Below are 12,140 nucleotides of genomic sequence, written 5' to 3' on the forward strand. Positions count from 1 at the left end.
AATGATTTTAACGTTGTTCAAATGTCTATTTTGAAATTGTTTGGGATTGACTTCAATTTCATAAACTAGACCAGTCAATGCTGGAAAAAGTTTTAGTTTGGTCGAAAAATCTTCGGTACTGAAAAATATTAATTCCGGATAACAATTATTATTATTTTATCCTTTTAAACTTTTTAGTAAAAAATACTATTTTGAAAATAAATTTTTACTCTATAATGTCATATTTTAAATTATGTATGCATAGAAGACAACAGGTAAGATCTAATGGACTAATGGTGGTGTCCATACTAATTTAGGAGTTTATTGCAAAAATAGAAAAACAATAATATTGAATGACATTCCACTGCCATAGGTGAGCTCACCAGCTTTGCGTAGATCCCTAATCATAATATATCTTCTTTAATAATATTGAGATATTTTTATTTCTAAAATTTTATACATTTCCTAAATCCAAATATTGGTCCATTACATAGTAGTATTGAATAGTCTTGACTATTTCATCGAGTTTCAATATTAGTTTCAACATTATTCTAATATATTACATTTTTTTTTATAATTTTAATCATTTTTTTTTATGTGACGTCGACTATACATGTAAATACTCAGAGAATAAATTGCAAAACAAAAGAGGGAAATAATGAAAGATATGAGACTCAATATCAATAACACAGCATAGTCAAATCGTGAAGAAACACAAATATAAAGAAGGAAAAACATTTTTTTTCTCTAATGAAATATTCTTGACATAGACATTATTATTTTGGATTATCCTGTGTGACACAGGCGTAGGTATCCTGGATTAAACATGGAGCAAAAAGTTTCTCCATTTTCATCATCTTCTCCATACTATAAATTCACATCTTCAATCACGTTTCACTCCGTCTTCAACCTCCAACTTCTCCTCCTTTCAATCCAGATATATTTTATTCACCATATATATTCCGCTAAATCCAAAGCAATGCAATCCAGCGAATTTTCAGAGCTCCGCTACCCTCTATTCCCACAACTCCCGTCCCAGTTCCCGCCCCAATTCCCCCTCGCCGGAATCAACCCACCAGCCTACCACCACCACTTCAACTCGGCGATTCCGAACCATAACTTAATCCAGGAACTCAGCCCTCAACCAGTCACGTGCTGTTTCAGCAGCAACTCGACTTCCGACGAAGGCGACGAGCAGCAGCTGAACATAATCAACGAGCGGAAACAGAGAAGGATGATATCGAACAGGGAGTCCGCGCGCAGGTCGCGTATGCGCAAGCAGAAGCACCTGGACGATCTCTGGTCGCAGGTCGTCTGCTTGAGGAACGAGAATAGCCAGCTCGTGGATAGACTGAACGATTACTCGGAGCGCTACGATCAAGTGGTGCAGGAGAATTGTCAGCTCAAAGAAGAGGCTTCGGAGCTTCGTCAGACGATCGTTCACATGCAGCTGAACAGCCCTTTTGAAGGACTTCCGGAGCTTGACGATGACCGATCCATGAAAATGTGAAATCATCCCGCTTTATGAATGAATAAAAGTGTTCAGGTCGATTAAGAGTTCCATGGAATTTAATTTCTCGTATCGGAGGTGTGATATCAAGTTGTCGTATCTAAAGTAACGAGTCGTATAAATTCTGGAAATGGGAACCTGCCTAGCATTATCTCCTATCATTTTTGGCTTCGGATAGGCTAATGTTGTTTAGCATCCGTTCGTTCGATATACTGTGCGAATAAATTCTATACGTAAAATGGGGTTCTTCTGTTCAATATATAGAATATTGTCTACATTCAACTGAACATACAACATCTTTGTCATATTGTGCTAATAAATTATATACATTAAATTCTATAAATTTTGTGTAAATATCCAGCTGAGCATAGAATAGCTATATTCTTTGTATTTCAATGCATAAGGGATTACTATTTTTTAGAAACAATATAAACAGTGGATTCATTAACCATAATTTTCTCAAAAAATAAATAAAAAGAGAAAAAGAGTGAAGAAATTGGGGTCTAAATAGAAATCAGTAAAGCTTGTGGCCTTGTACGCAATTTAGAGGAAATAATGGAATCAATGAATTATTTTAAAAAACCAACCGACGTCGATGGGGGTCGAGTCGAACCGGCTACTGGTCTCCGTGTTCTTTCTTCTTCCCACTGTTGGATCTCAATCCCGTTTTGTTTACTCTCTCTCTCTCACACACGCGCGCGCGCACAGAACACCTCTCATGTAACTTTAGCCCTAACATTATAATAATGCACTCGAAGAAGGAGATGATCGATTAATTTGTGGTTGGACGATCGTGATGGTGGTTGTGGTCCGCGGTGGTCGGGTTGGATCTGGTGGTGGATCGGGGATTCGAAGCTTTTTCAGCTACCGGATTTTTGTTTCCGCCATGTTTACGCTCCTGTTCCTCGCCACTCTCTCCGTGCTGTTCACATCTCATCCCTCCCACGACGAAGCCGTAAGTGCTAGCTTTCAGTTCGCACTGTGTATGTTTTATTTCTAGCTGTGTCTACATTTGTTCCTTTGTTTCATTTTCGTGATTGATTTACCTTCTGCATGGTTCAGTTACGTTGACAAGGAAACGGTGCGTTTGTTCTAGTTACGTGGAGTGTAGTTGATAATAATCTCTTTAGATTTGTAGTTGATAATAATCTCTTTAGATTTTCCCTATGTCTGTTTACTTCGAAATTTGTGATAGTATTTACAAGGATGTGGATTTATTCTTACGAATTGGGACTATTTGAGTTTCATTTTTTTGTTGATAATCAGTATTTATGCATAGTTCAGGGATTAACTATTTGATTTGTACATTAGCAAGTTTTGGCAAATATGTTAAATGTAGGTTGCTCGACGTGTAGAAGGGAATACAGCCCGATGAATTTGTATTATTTTCTAAATGGAATCGTAGAATGATGTGTATTTAGGATCACCATCGACTTCACTAGTTTCTGTAACTTAAAAAATTTCACTCCACGAGCGGCTAACTTTGTTGCACATGCATTAGCTCGACAGGCTCTCGGTGCGGGGCATAATTTTGTGTGGGAGGATTCAATCCCATTTCTTTTACATTCTGTTGTACAAGCTGATGCCTCTTTTGATGGTTATATATGGAAGTTCTAGTTTTAAAAAATATATATATCGGTACTGTGCTTCGGTTAATAATATTGAAGGTTGTCGAAATGGAATAAAGAAGAAATGTATTCATTGATACCGATCACTTTAATATCAACAAAATTATCAGTAATACTTGTCCTACACTGGAATCTAGATCCAAATTATTTGCAGTTAATGTACCATAGGGAACAGAATAGATTCTTAAACTAATAAATATCTTGCTTGCATTTTCTATGTGCTTTTATTTAGAATTAAATAATTTATCGCTTTATTCTTAGGTGTTTACAATAAAAAAATTCAAGTGCCAAGCATAATATATAATTTTGGATTTTTGTCCTTGGGAAAATGTACCTAAAAGTATATGTTTTCTTCGATAAACAGATTTTGGAGACAACAGGAAATGCATATGTAAAACGTACTTTTCTTGCATGGCAATCAGATCCACTGAAGACGAGGCTGGATTTGATAAAAAAAATCAGGCAAATAATCATGTTGCCTTGGTGAATGCATATGCTGCTTATGCCAGGAAGTTGAAACTTGAGATATGTAAGCAGCTTAAGATGTTTGATGACTTAGCTAATAATTTCTCGGAACTTCAATTGAATCCGAAGTATGTCACAGCATTGTTTGAATCCAATGGGCCAATTGATGAGGATATTTTGAGGCAATTTGAGAAGGGGGTTAAAGATAGAGTTAAGGTAGCTAGGTTAATGATTGTCGAGTCAAAGGAGTCGTATGACAATCAGTTAAAAATTCAGAAATTGAAAGATACGATATTTGCTGTCAAGGAGTTGCTGGTGAAGGCCAAGAAAACTGGGGCTTTCACCAGCTTGGTTTCTGCAAAATCGACTCCCAAGAGTTTGCACTGTCTTGCCATGCGGCTCGTGGAGGAGAGAATTTCACATCCTGAGAAGTACAAGGATGAAGAGCCCAAGCCTGAGTTTGAAGACCCGAGTTTATACCATTACGCCTTATTTTCAGATAATGTTATTGCAATCTCCGTGGTGGTAAACTCTGTTGTTAAGAATGCAGATGAGCCATGGAAACATGTTTTTCATATTGTTACCGATAGGATGAATTTTTCTGCGACAAAGGTTTGGTTTAAGATGAGGCCGATTCAAGGTGGGGGCCATATTGAAATCAATGCAGTGGACACTTTCAAGTTCTTGACGCCATCATATGCACCAGTACTTAGACAACTTGAAACCACTAGTCTGCAGAAGTTTAACTTCGAAACCAGGGCAGAGAATACCACTAAAGATATGAGCAACATGAAGTACAGAAACCCGAAGTATTTATCCACGCTCAATCATCTACGGTTCTACTTGCCTGAATTGTATCCAAAGCTGCACAAGATTCTGTTTCTGGATGATGATGTCGTAGTTCAGAAGGATTTGACTGCCTTATGGAAAATGGATATGGATGGAAAGGTGAATGGTGCGGTTGAGACATGCTTCGGTTCATTTCGACGCTTTTCTGAATATTTGAACTTTTCCCATCCTCTGATCAAGGAGAAGTTTAATCCCAGGGCCTGTGCCTGGGCATTTGGCATGAACATGTTTGACCTAGATGCTTGGCGTCGAGAGAAATGCACCGATGAATACAATTATTGGCAAAATCTGGTAAGCTATATATTTAGTTTTTTATCCTTGCTTGTTTCTCGAAAAACTGTCAGGAAGCTGTGTACTGTTCCTCAGTTTTCAAACATACTTGATGATTTTTTTATTGATTGATGAATAATCAGAATGTGGACCGTACATAATGGAAATTGGGAACATTACCTGTGGGGCTGCTTACTTTTTACTCTACTACCAAATCATTCGACAAGGCATGGCACGTCCTGGGTCTTGGGATCAATCCGAGTATCAGTATGGATGAAATTAACAACGCTGCGGTGATCCATTTCAGTGGAGACATGAAGCCTTGGCTGGACATTGCCATGAACCATTACAAACATCTCTGGACAAAGTATGTCGATAATGAAATGGAATTCCTTCAGATGTGCAATTTTGGCGTGTAAAGAAGCATCTCGACTTCAATTCAGACTGAAGAAATTCGAGCCTTTTTGATTGTTCATCGCAAGCTGTAACTTTCAAAGAAAAGATTTTAGGTATTAATTTCTCTTACATTTTTGTTCCACGTAGTTGCTATTTTCCGAAATCGTTGAGGCCCATGCATTTCATATGTTGAAGCACTTTTGTAAAAAGATCGTTCTTGCCAGAGTAGAATTGCTCTGTGAAATTGCACTGTAAAGCAATCTGTGCTAGTTTACACCCCTTTGTTCAAGTTAATCTTATTTTGCAGTTAGCGTCACGTATGGTCGAAAACACACTGTTAATACAGAACACTAACTCAGTCGATATTAATTAAACGAGAAAGCCTAAGGTAATAGGAGTCGCGAAATGGCCTCCATGGACGCTTGTATTCTCTGTTTGTAAAGTACCAGTGGAATATGCCATACGTGGATCAGTACTAAAGACAAGACAAAGGTGTTGAATAAGAATGATGATTATTCTTGGTGCAAAAACATGATCCGTTGCTTTCCGCGGCGTATTATAACTAAAGATCACAAGGTTCTTCCATTATCGATAATGAATATTCTTCTAAGGGCAGCTTTGTGTGTGACCAGAGAAGCATATGTGCTTGGTCATTTCGATAGAGGGATGCGTGGAACTTGTTTTAGGTAATCGTGAGGATTGATGATCGAGAAGTTGACTTATTTGTTCTTCTTTTGAGACGGATCAGATATATTAATTCAGATTTCCCTTAATAGATTATTTTTCGAGGGTATAAAATAAATGCATTAAAAATTCAAAAAATATAATATCATATATTAATAAAATATCACACTTTTTAAATGGTTTGAGAACTATGGAACAAAAAAATTTCAATTCGAGATCGGCTCGAAAATAATTCAAATATGTTAAAATTCGTCTCGAATTCGATAATTTTGTATATGAATCTATCCCTGGTTTTTTCATTGACAAAGCCTGTACGAGTACTCGAGATCGCGAACTAATATACAATGATAGCAGCTCTTCCTTCTAAAGATAAGTTAAGATATTTAAGTTTAGCTGATTGTTTATTTTTATTTGTGATTAATAAACTAATATGTTTTCGTTCCGCCAACTCGTTTTCCGAAATTTGCCATTGTTCTGAAAAATTAAAATTAAGATTACAGCAAAACTGTTATATCATAAAATTCTTATATGTATTTTAAATATGATATTTAGAATCCATGTGATAAATTCGAAGTAAAAAAAATTAAAACCAAATTCTTAGAGCTGTTTTAACTAGAATATATGACTGACTCGTCATAAAATTTCCATTTTTTTATTTATATTTTTTGCAATTTTGACCTAAGTGTTGATGTGACGGACGCGTATAATAATGACACATCACACACCTTATTAAGAATGACAAAAATTATAAAAATTTAAATATATATATATATATATATATATATATATATATATATATATATATATATATGAGTAAAACTCAAAGAGTGAGTCTCATTTGAGACCGTCTCATGGATCTTAATCTGTGAAACGGGTCAACCCTATCCATATTCACAATAAAAAACAATACTTTTAGGCTATGTTTGGTAGCCATGATAAGGGAATGATTATTTAATAATCATTCCCTTATCTCGCGTTTAGTTTGTTTTTTATTAATCTATAGGTCCTTGATTATGATTAAAAGCTCACATTATTCATGTTATTTGTGTGATTAAATATCCCTCCTCAAAGAATGTGATAATTAATAATTTTTGAATAGTGATCATGATAAGATTGTATATTGACCATAATACCCTTAAATTGTTTTCTTCAATATAATATAAAAATTAAAAACAGTGAAAATTTAATAATTAATATAATATTTAAATTTTTATTATATTTTTTTATAAATTAATTTCATATATTTTAATTATTTTCAATCATTTTAAAAAAAATAAATTGTAATGCAAATCTATCTTAAATTAAATTTTTATAAATTTGTAATCTTGTTAATTAATTTTTTTATGAAAATAAATGTTTTTTCAATTCTACTTTTTTTAATGATTTAAATTAATTTTAATAAATTTAAATTATAATTATAAATATTTAATTATGTTTTCAATTATTTTAAGAATATATATTTAATTAGCATTTGGGGCATTTTGGTCATTACAATAAAATTTACAAAATTAATCCATCATTTTAAAATCATGCCAAACACCATATTATTTATCCCATTTTCCCATCATACTATTAATCCATATATCTCATTTTTTAATCACTTTAATTATTAATCATTTAATTATCCTATCACACGTACCAAACAGAACCCTAGCATAAAAAGTAATACTTTTTCATAGATGACCCAAATAAGAAATCCGTCTCACACATATGAAACCGTCTCACACAAGTTTTTGCCAAACTGAAGACAGTGGACAAAAAAGCAAACATATTAACGAAAAAATGAAATTTTTCCTTAGAAAAATATTTATAAATTGTGGATCAAAACCTAGTATTTAGGGCAATGTTGTTGAGTGGCGTCCAAGAAATACGCCTCCGCCGCAGTGCAGAAGCAAATGCGACCCGGAATATCCAATAAGAGATTCGTTTGTCCGCCATAAAAGCAAAAAATGGCCTACAAGTAAAGGAACTAAAGAGCATTAATGATACCACCACAGGTGTCTCCCATTAATCACAGTGTGTCTCTGTGTGAATCCATTTTTCTGATGAAACAAAACTTCTCCTATGCCATCATTAAATGTTTGCGTACTCTCGCCGCCGCGTCAACCTATCTCTCTTCACATATATAAAAAAAAAGCTTTTCGATTACAAGAGATACTCCATAAATTACTTTTTTTGATAGAGAATTTTGCCTAATTTATTATGTGATGTGCACTTTGTTCGGAATAATATTAGATTACGTTTGATTTAGACAAGGATTGATGTAGGAGAATCGTCTAAAATTTTTATCAATTCAAACACAGTATTAGACGAAAGAACTGAATATTGCTTAGTGTTAACAGTGATAGTTGCATTGTAAGATATACGATAATTACATAAAAATCCTATGTTTTTAAAGTTGTAGCATCTTTCTCATCGAAAAATTGTTAACTTGCACAAATATTCATGATCAATTAATGTTCACTCGGTCCAATGGGGAAAAAAAATTTGTAGAAGAAATTAACTGATGGAATTATTACTTGGATGCAAATTAGCATTTAACAAGTTAGATTGAATCATTTGTAAGTGAACAATTGCTTTGTAAAACATAAGGAAAGAAAGATAGAAGAAATAAACTTTCATCAGATCAAAATTTCTTGATATAACCAACACAAAATCTACTCAACTCTAAGCTCTTTAATCCATTTACATTCCCTGATAAAATCCATGGAAATTGGAAAAACCAACAACCCATTATTATTTCAATCAAGAAAACTACTCTGATCTCAACACCACAAAAATTTTCTGCCAAAAATCTTGATCATCAAGGCAGCTGTTTGGCGCTGATGAAGAAAGAAGAAGGGATAGGAACTGCGATTTGGGTCGGATTATTATCTCCGGCCATGATAACCACAATCTTTGGCGTGTTGTCGGCCGCATCTACGGTGGCGGGTAGCTGAGTCGCCTTCACTCCGTCATGATCGGCGGAGCGAGAGGAGGATTTCCGGTAGGAACAGGCTAAGATGATCAAGGCTACAGCGATCAACAGAAGCATCAAGCCTAAGCCGCCGAACAAGTAAGGCAATGGAGAATTCCAGTTCAAGAATCCAGAGGGACTATCGTGTGCAACTGTTGTCGGTGTTGGCCTCATATCTCCCACCTTTTCTGTGTGTGATTTTATGGGGTTTTTTTTTTTTTTTGGTGTGAAGAAATGTATATGATTGTGTGTGATTTATAGTGGCAAACGACGAAGGGATTGTTGTGATATGAAATTACTATCATGTCCTCTTCGTCATATAGTGTGTGTGTGTGTGTATGAAAACTCACCCTTCTTGGTTAAAGCGCATTTACCACATAAAATCTGTTGGTGTTTGTGCAGATTTTGATGCCATAGAAACATCATCCTCCATGGGGTCTAATTGGGACAATTTTTTTAAAAAAACTAGAATAAGGAATATAATTATTTTGATTACTTCTATTCTTTTTGGTTAATTACTTTCTATACTTTCCCATATAAGTAATAAAATTCATTTGGGACAAACATGTCCTACACTTTGGAGACTAGGCGCCACTCAAAGTTACAAAAATTTCAATTTTTGGTGATATATTATCAAGTTTCAGTTTTAATAATAGTCTTTATATTTTTTTTTGATTATTTTAGTATTTTTTCATCAAAATTGTTGATGTAACACTATATATGCACATCAAAATTGGACTAAAAATAGTCAAAAATACAAAGATGACGGACTAAAACAGAATTTTGACGATACAGACTAAAACGGAATTTTGACGATACAGAAGACTAGAATCAGAAAAAAAAATTATATACTTCAAACGACATTACCTTGAAGGCTTGAGGAGTCCTCCAAAATAGTTGTTTTCCTATAAAATCCTGATCGATAGTCAACGGAAAGCGTATCTTTGTGCACTATTTTATGGAGTCAAGGTCATGAGCTCGGTTATCACGAACAGCAAATAATGAAATTATTTGAAAGAATATTGTTTGTTACAATAACTATTCTTGCTACTAAAATGCGTTGTTCGGACGGTTAAACTATTTACAAGAATTTAAGTTACATATTACCATCATGCAGTATCAACTACTGCATTTGCTAATACAATAAGCGACCGATCTTATATATCATTTACCTATTTAGATTATCACCATAAGTTTCAATAACTTCATGTCATGATATTGGATGTTTCAAGAATGTTACACTGAGTTAATCGATCTTGCCAAACCTAACTAATTATTATAAGTATTAATTAACTTTGGTTCACGTTACATTTCTTTCCTTTTTTTTTTTTTATTCAAATTCAGTAACTAAAACTTAAGGAATTTTTTGAGTGATTAGTTTAGTATGCCAGGATTGTCAAATCAACATGTAATCGGATTAATCAGAAAATTAAATAAGTAACAAAGTGTGCAATATCACAATAACTATCCCTGTAAAATATATATACATCATGAATAAAATCCTTGTATTAAATATAAATATAAGTATTTGCTAGAGTTTATTTTAAGTATTTATCAGTTTTTATATATAATTTGAACATTTCATTAGTTAGAAGTTTGGAAGCGTTTATGATAAATTATGACGTACAATCCAATATTTTAAAAAATAGGAGTCTGATTTATACAAGAGTTGCTTTTGACCAATACTGCACAATTTAATGCAGAGCATTACACTTTGTTCTTGCTCAATCTCTCTCGCCAGATTACATATCCGAGGTGCCACATAATTAATCGCTTGTACCAATTGATGTTAGTCAAAGTGTAATTTTATTTTTTTATACTCGTGGCATGACACAGTGCACCTACTTAAGTGCTGATGAGTAGAGTTCTTAGATCAATGAGTTTGAGAAGGTGCGTGTCTATCTACTAGTGATGTATCATATACTTTAGAGACCAATCTTATAATTTTTCTTCCGTCGGTCTGTCCAACATAGACAACATTATCCGTTAAATATGATGTCACTCTTTTACGACCCACTTAACCAACTAGATCAAGTGACACAACATATCGACTTGATGTACGAAAACTTTTTAAAAGTTTACTCATCTCAATACTCTTTCATTCATATACGTTCAACCTAACAAATTTGTATATATATATATTATTGTTTTTAAGGATGTTCAGTTTTTTGACTTAGGATAGTCTTTTATGTTTTAAAATTCTTATGAAGCTTACATATTTATCATATGTTTTATTGTCTTATTATTGTTTTTTCCTGAGATGGTGGGACAGTTTTGGAAAATAAAAATAGCAAGGACATGGATTAAAAACAGCAGCCAACCAACCCACTTTGTGATGCAACGGAGGAGATGTCTGGGTTCATTCCCAGTTAACAGCGAAAAACCCTCAATCCATTGAATGAGAAAAATTATTTATTTTCGTCACGTACTCTAATCGTCTAAATTCCAAAAGGAGACTCCAAGTCAATTTGCTATCAACTTCCACGAAGACCCCAAAAATGGAAGAAAGAACTTGGTGGGGATATCTATTTTATATATATATATATATATATATATATATATATATATATATATAATTTCTCTAGTGGAAAACACAAACATTTTGTCGATTATTTTATTTTAAAATTCCCCACCATTATATATATATATACACACATTTTATTGATTATTTTATTTTAAAATTCCCCACCATTATATACACACATTTTATTGATTATTTTATTTTAAAATTCCCCACCATTATATAAATATATATATATATATATATATATATATATATATATATATATACACACACACACACATTTTATTGATTATTTTATTTTAAAATTCCCCACCATTATATAAATATATATATATTTATATAATGGTGGGGAATTTTAAAATAAAATAATCAATAAAATGTTTGTGTTTTCCACTAGAGAAATTGAAGCTACCTTTAGACTAATTTGCCACCATTTATTGGAACACAATGCACATTTTACTTGCTCACTTGTCTCTTTTCATTAAACCAACTTTTATTGATAAAATTTCAAATCCTTATCCAATCTTCTCAAATTTAATATGTGAGGTTTTAACAAAAGTACATGATCGAGACGCCACAAATTTTATCTATCTAACCATTGACAATTAGGGAGGATATCAACAAATTTAATTTTTCCACCTTCTCATTGACAGTTATTGATTTCTTAGAGATAGAGATATCTCCTTGAATATAAACATTATTGAGAAGGCACAAAATACAGATGTCAATAGGGCGGGTATGGGGCGGGTTTGGCTAAACCCAAGACCCTTCCCATGAAAAAAACTTTGACCCATTACCCGCTCCACCTCGGTTAAATATTCTTCGAACCCACCCCACCTCGAATACGAAATGGGGCCGGATAGACCCATGAGACCCGTG

General features: G+C 33.6%; 2 protein-coding genes and 1 pseudogene across 2 annotated transcripts; 2 read left to right on the top strand and 1 right to left on the bottom strand.

Moving 5' to 3' along the window:
• The first annotated feature begins 676 nt into the window (after nt 1–676).
• On the top strand, nt 677–1,738 carry LOC140837853 (basic leucine zipper 43-like). Its single transcript, XM_073203965.1, has one exon. It carries the CDS (start codon nt 806–808, stop codon nt 1,487–1,489), a length of 684 nt encoding a protein of 227 aa, XP_073060066.1. The 5' UTR covers nt 677–805; the 3' UTR covers nt 1,490–1,738.
• Nucleotides 1,739–2,092: 354 nt separating this feature from the next.
• Nucleotides 2,093–5,211, top strand: LOC140837763 (probable galacturonosyltransferase 9; annotated as a pseudogene).
• Nucleotides 5,212–8,584: 3,373 nt separating this feature from the next.
• Nucleotides 8,585–8,911, bottom strand: LOC140814634 (protein GLUTAMINE DUMPER 6-like). The gene has a single exon (XM_073173676.1). It carries the CDS (start codon nt 8,909–8,911, stop codon nt 8,585–8,587), a length of 327 nt encoding a protein of 108 aa, XP_073029777.1.
• Nucleotides 8,912–12,140: the final 3,229 nt, after the last annotated feature.

Source organism: Primulina eburnea, chromosome 1, assembly GCF_022965805.1.
Source record: "Primulina eburnea isolate SZY01 chromosome 1, ASM2296580v1, whole genome shotgun sequence".
In the NCBI taxonomy this organism is placed as follows: Eukaryota; Viridiplantae; Streptophyta; class Magnoliopsida; order Lamiales; family Gesneriaceae; genus Primulina; species Primulina eburnea.

What these genes read in the sequence shown, in the direction of transcription:
- LOC140837853 (XM_073203965.1), top strand. Translation starts at nt 806, where the DNA reads ATGGAGCAAAAAGTTTCTCCATTTTCATCATCTTCTCCATACTATAAA.
- LOC140814634 (XM_073173676.1), bottom strand. Translation starts at nt 8,911, where the DNA reads ATGAGGCCAACACCGACAACAGTTGCACACGATAGTCCCTCTGGATTC.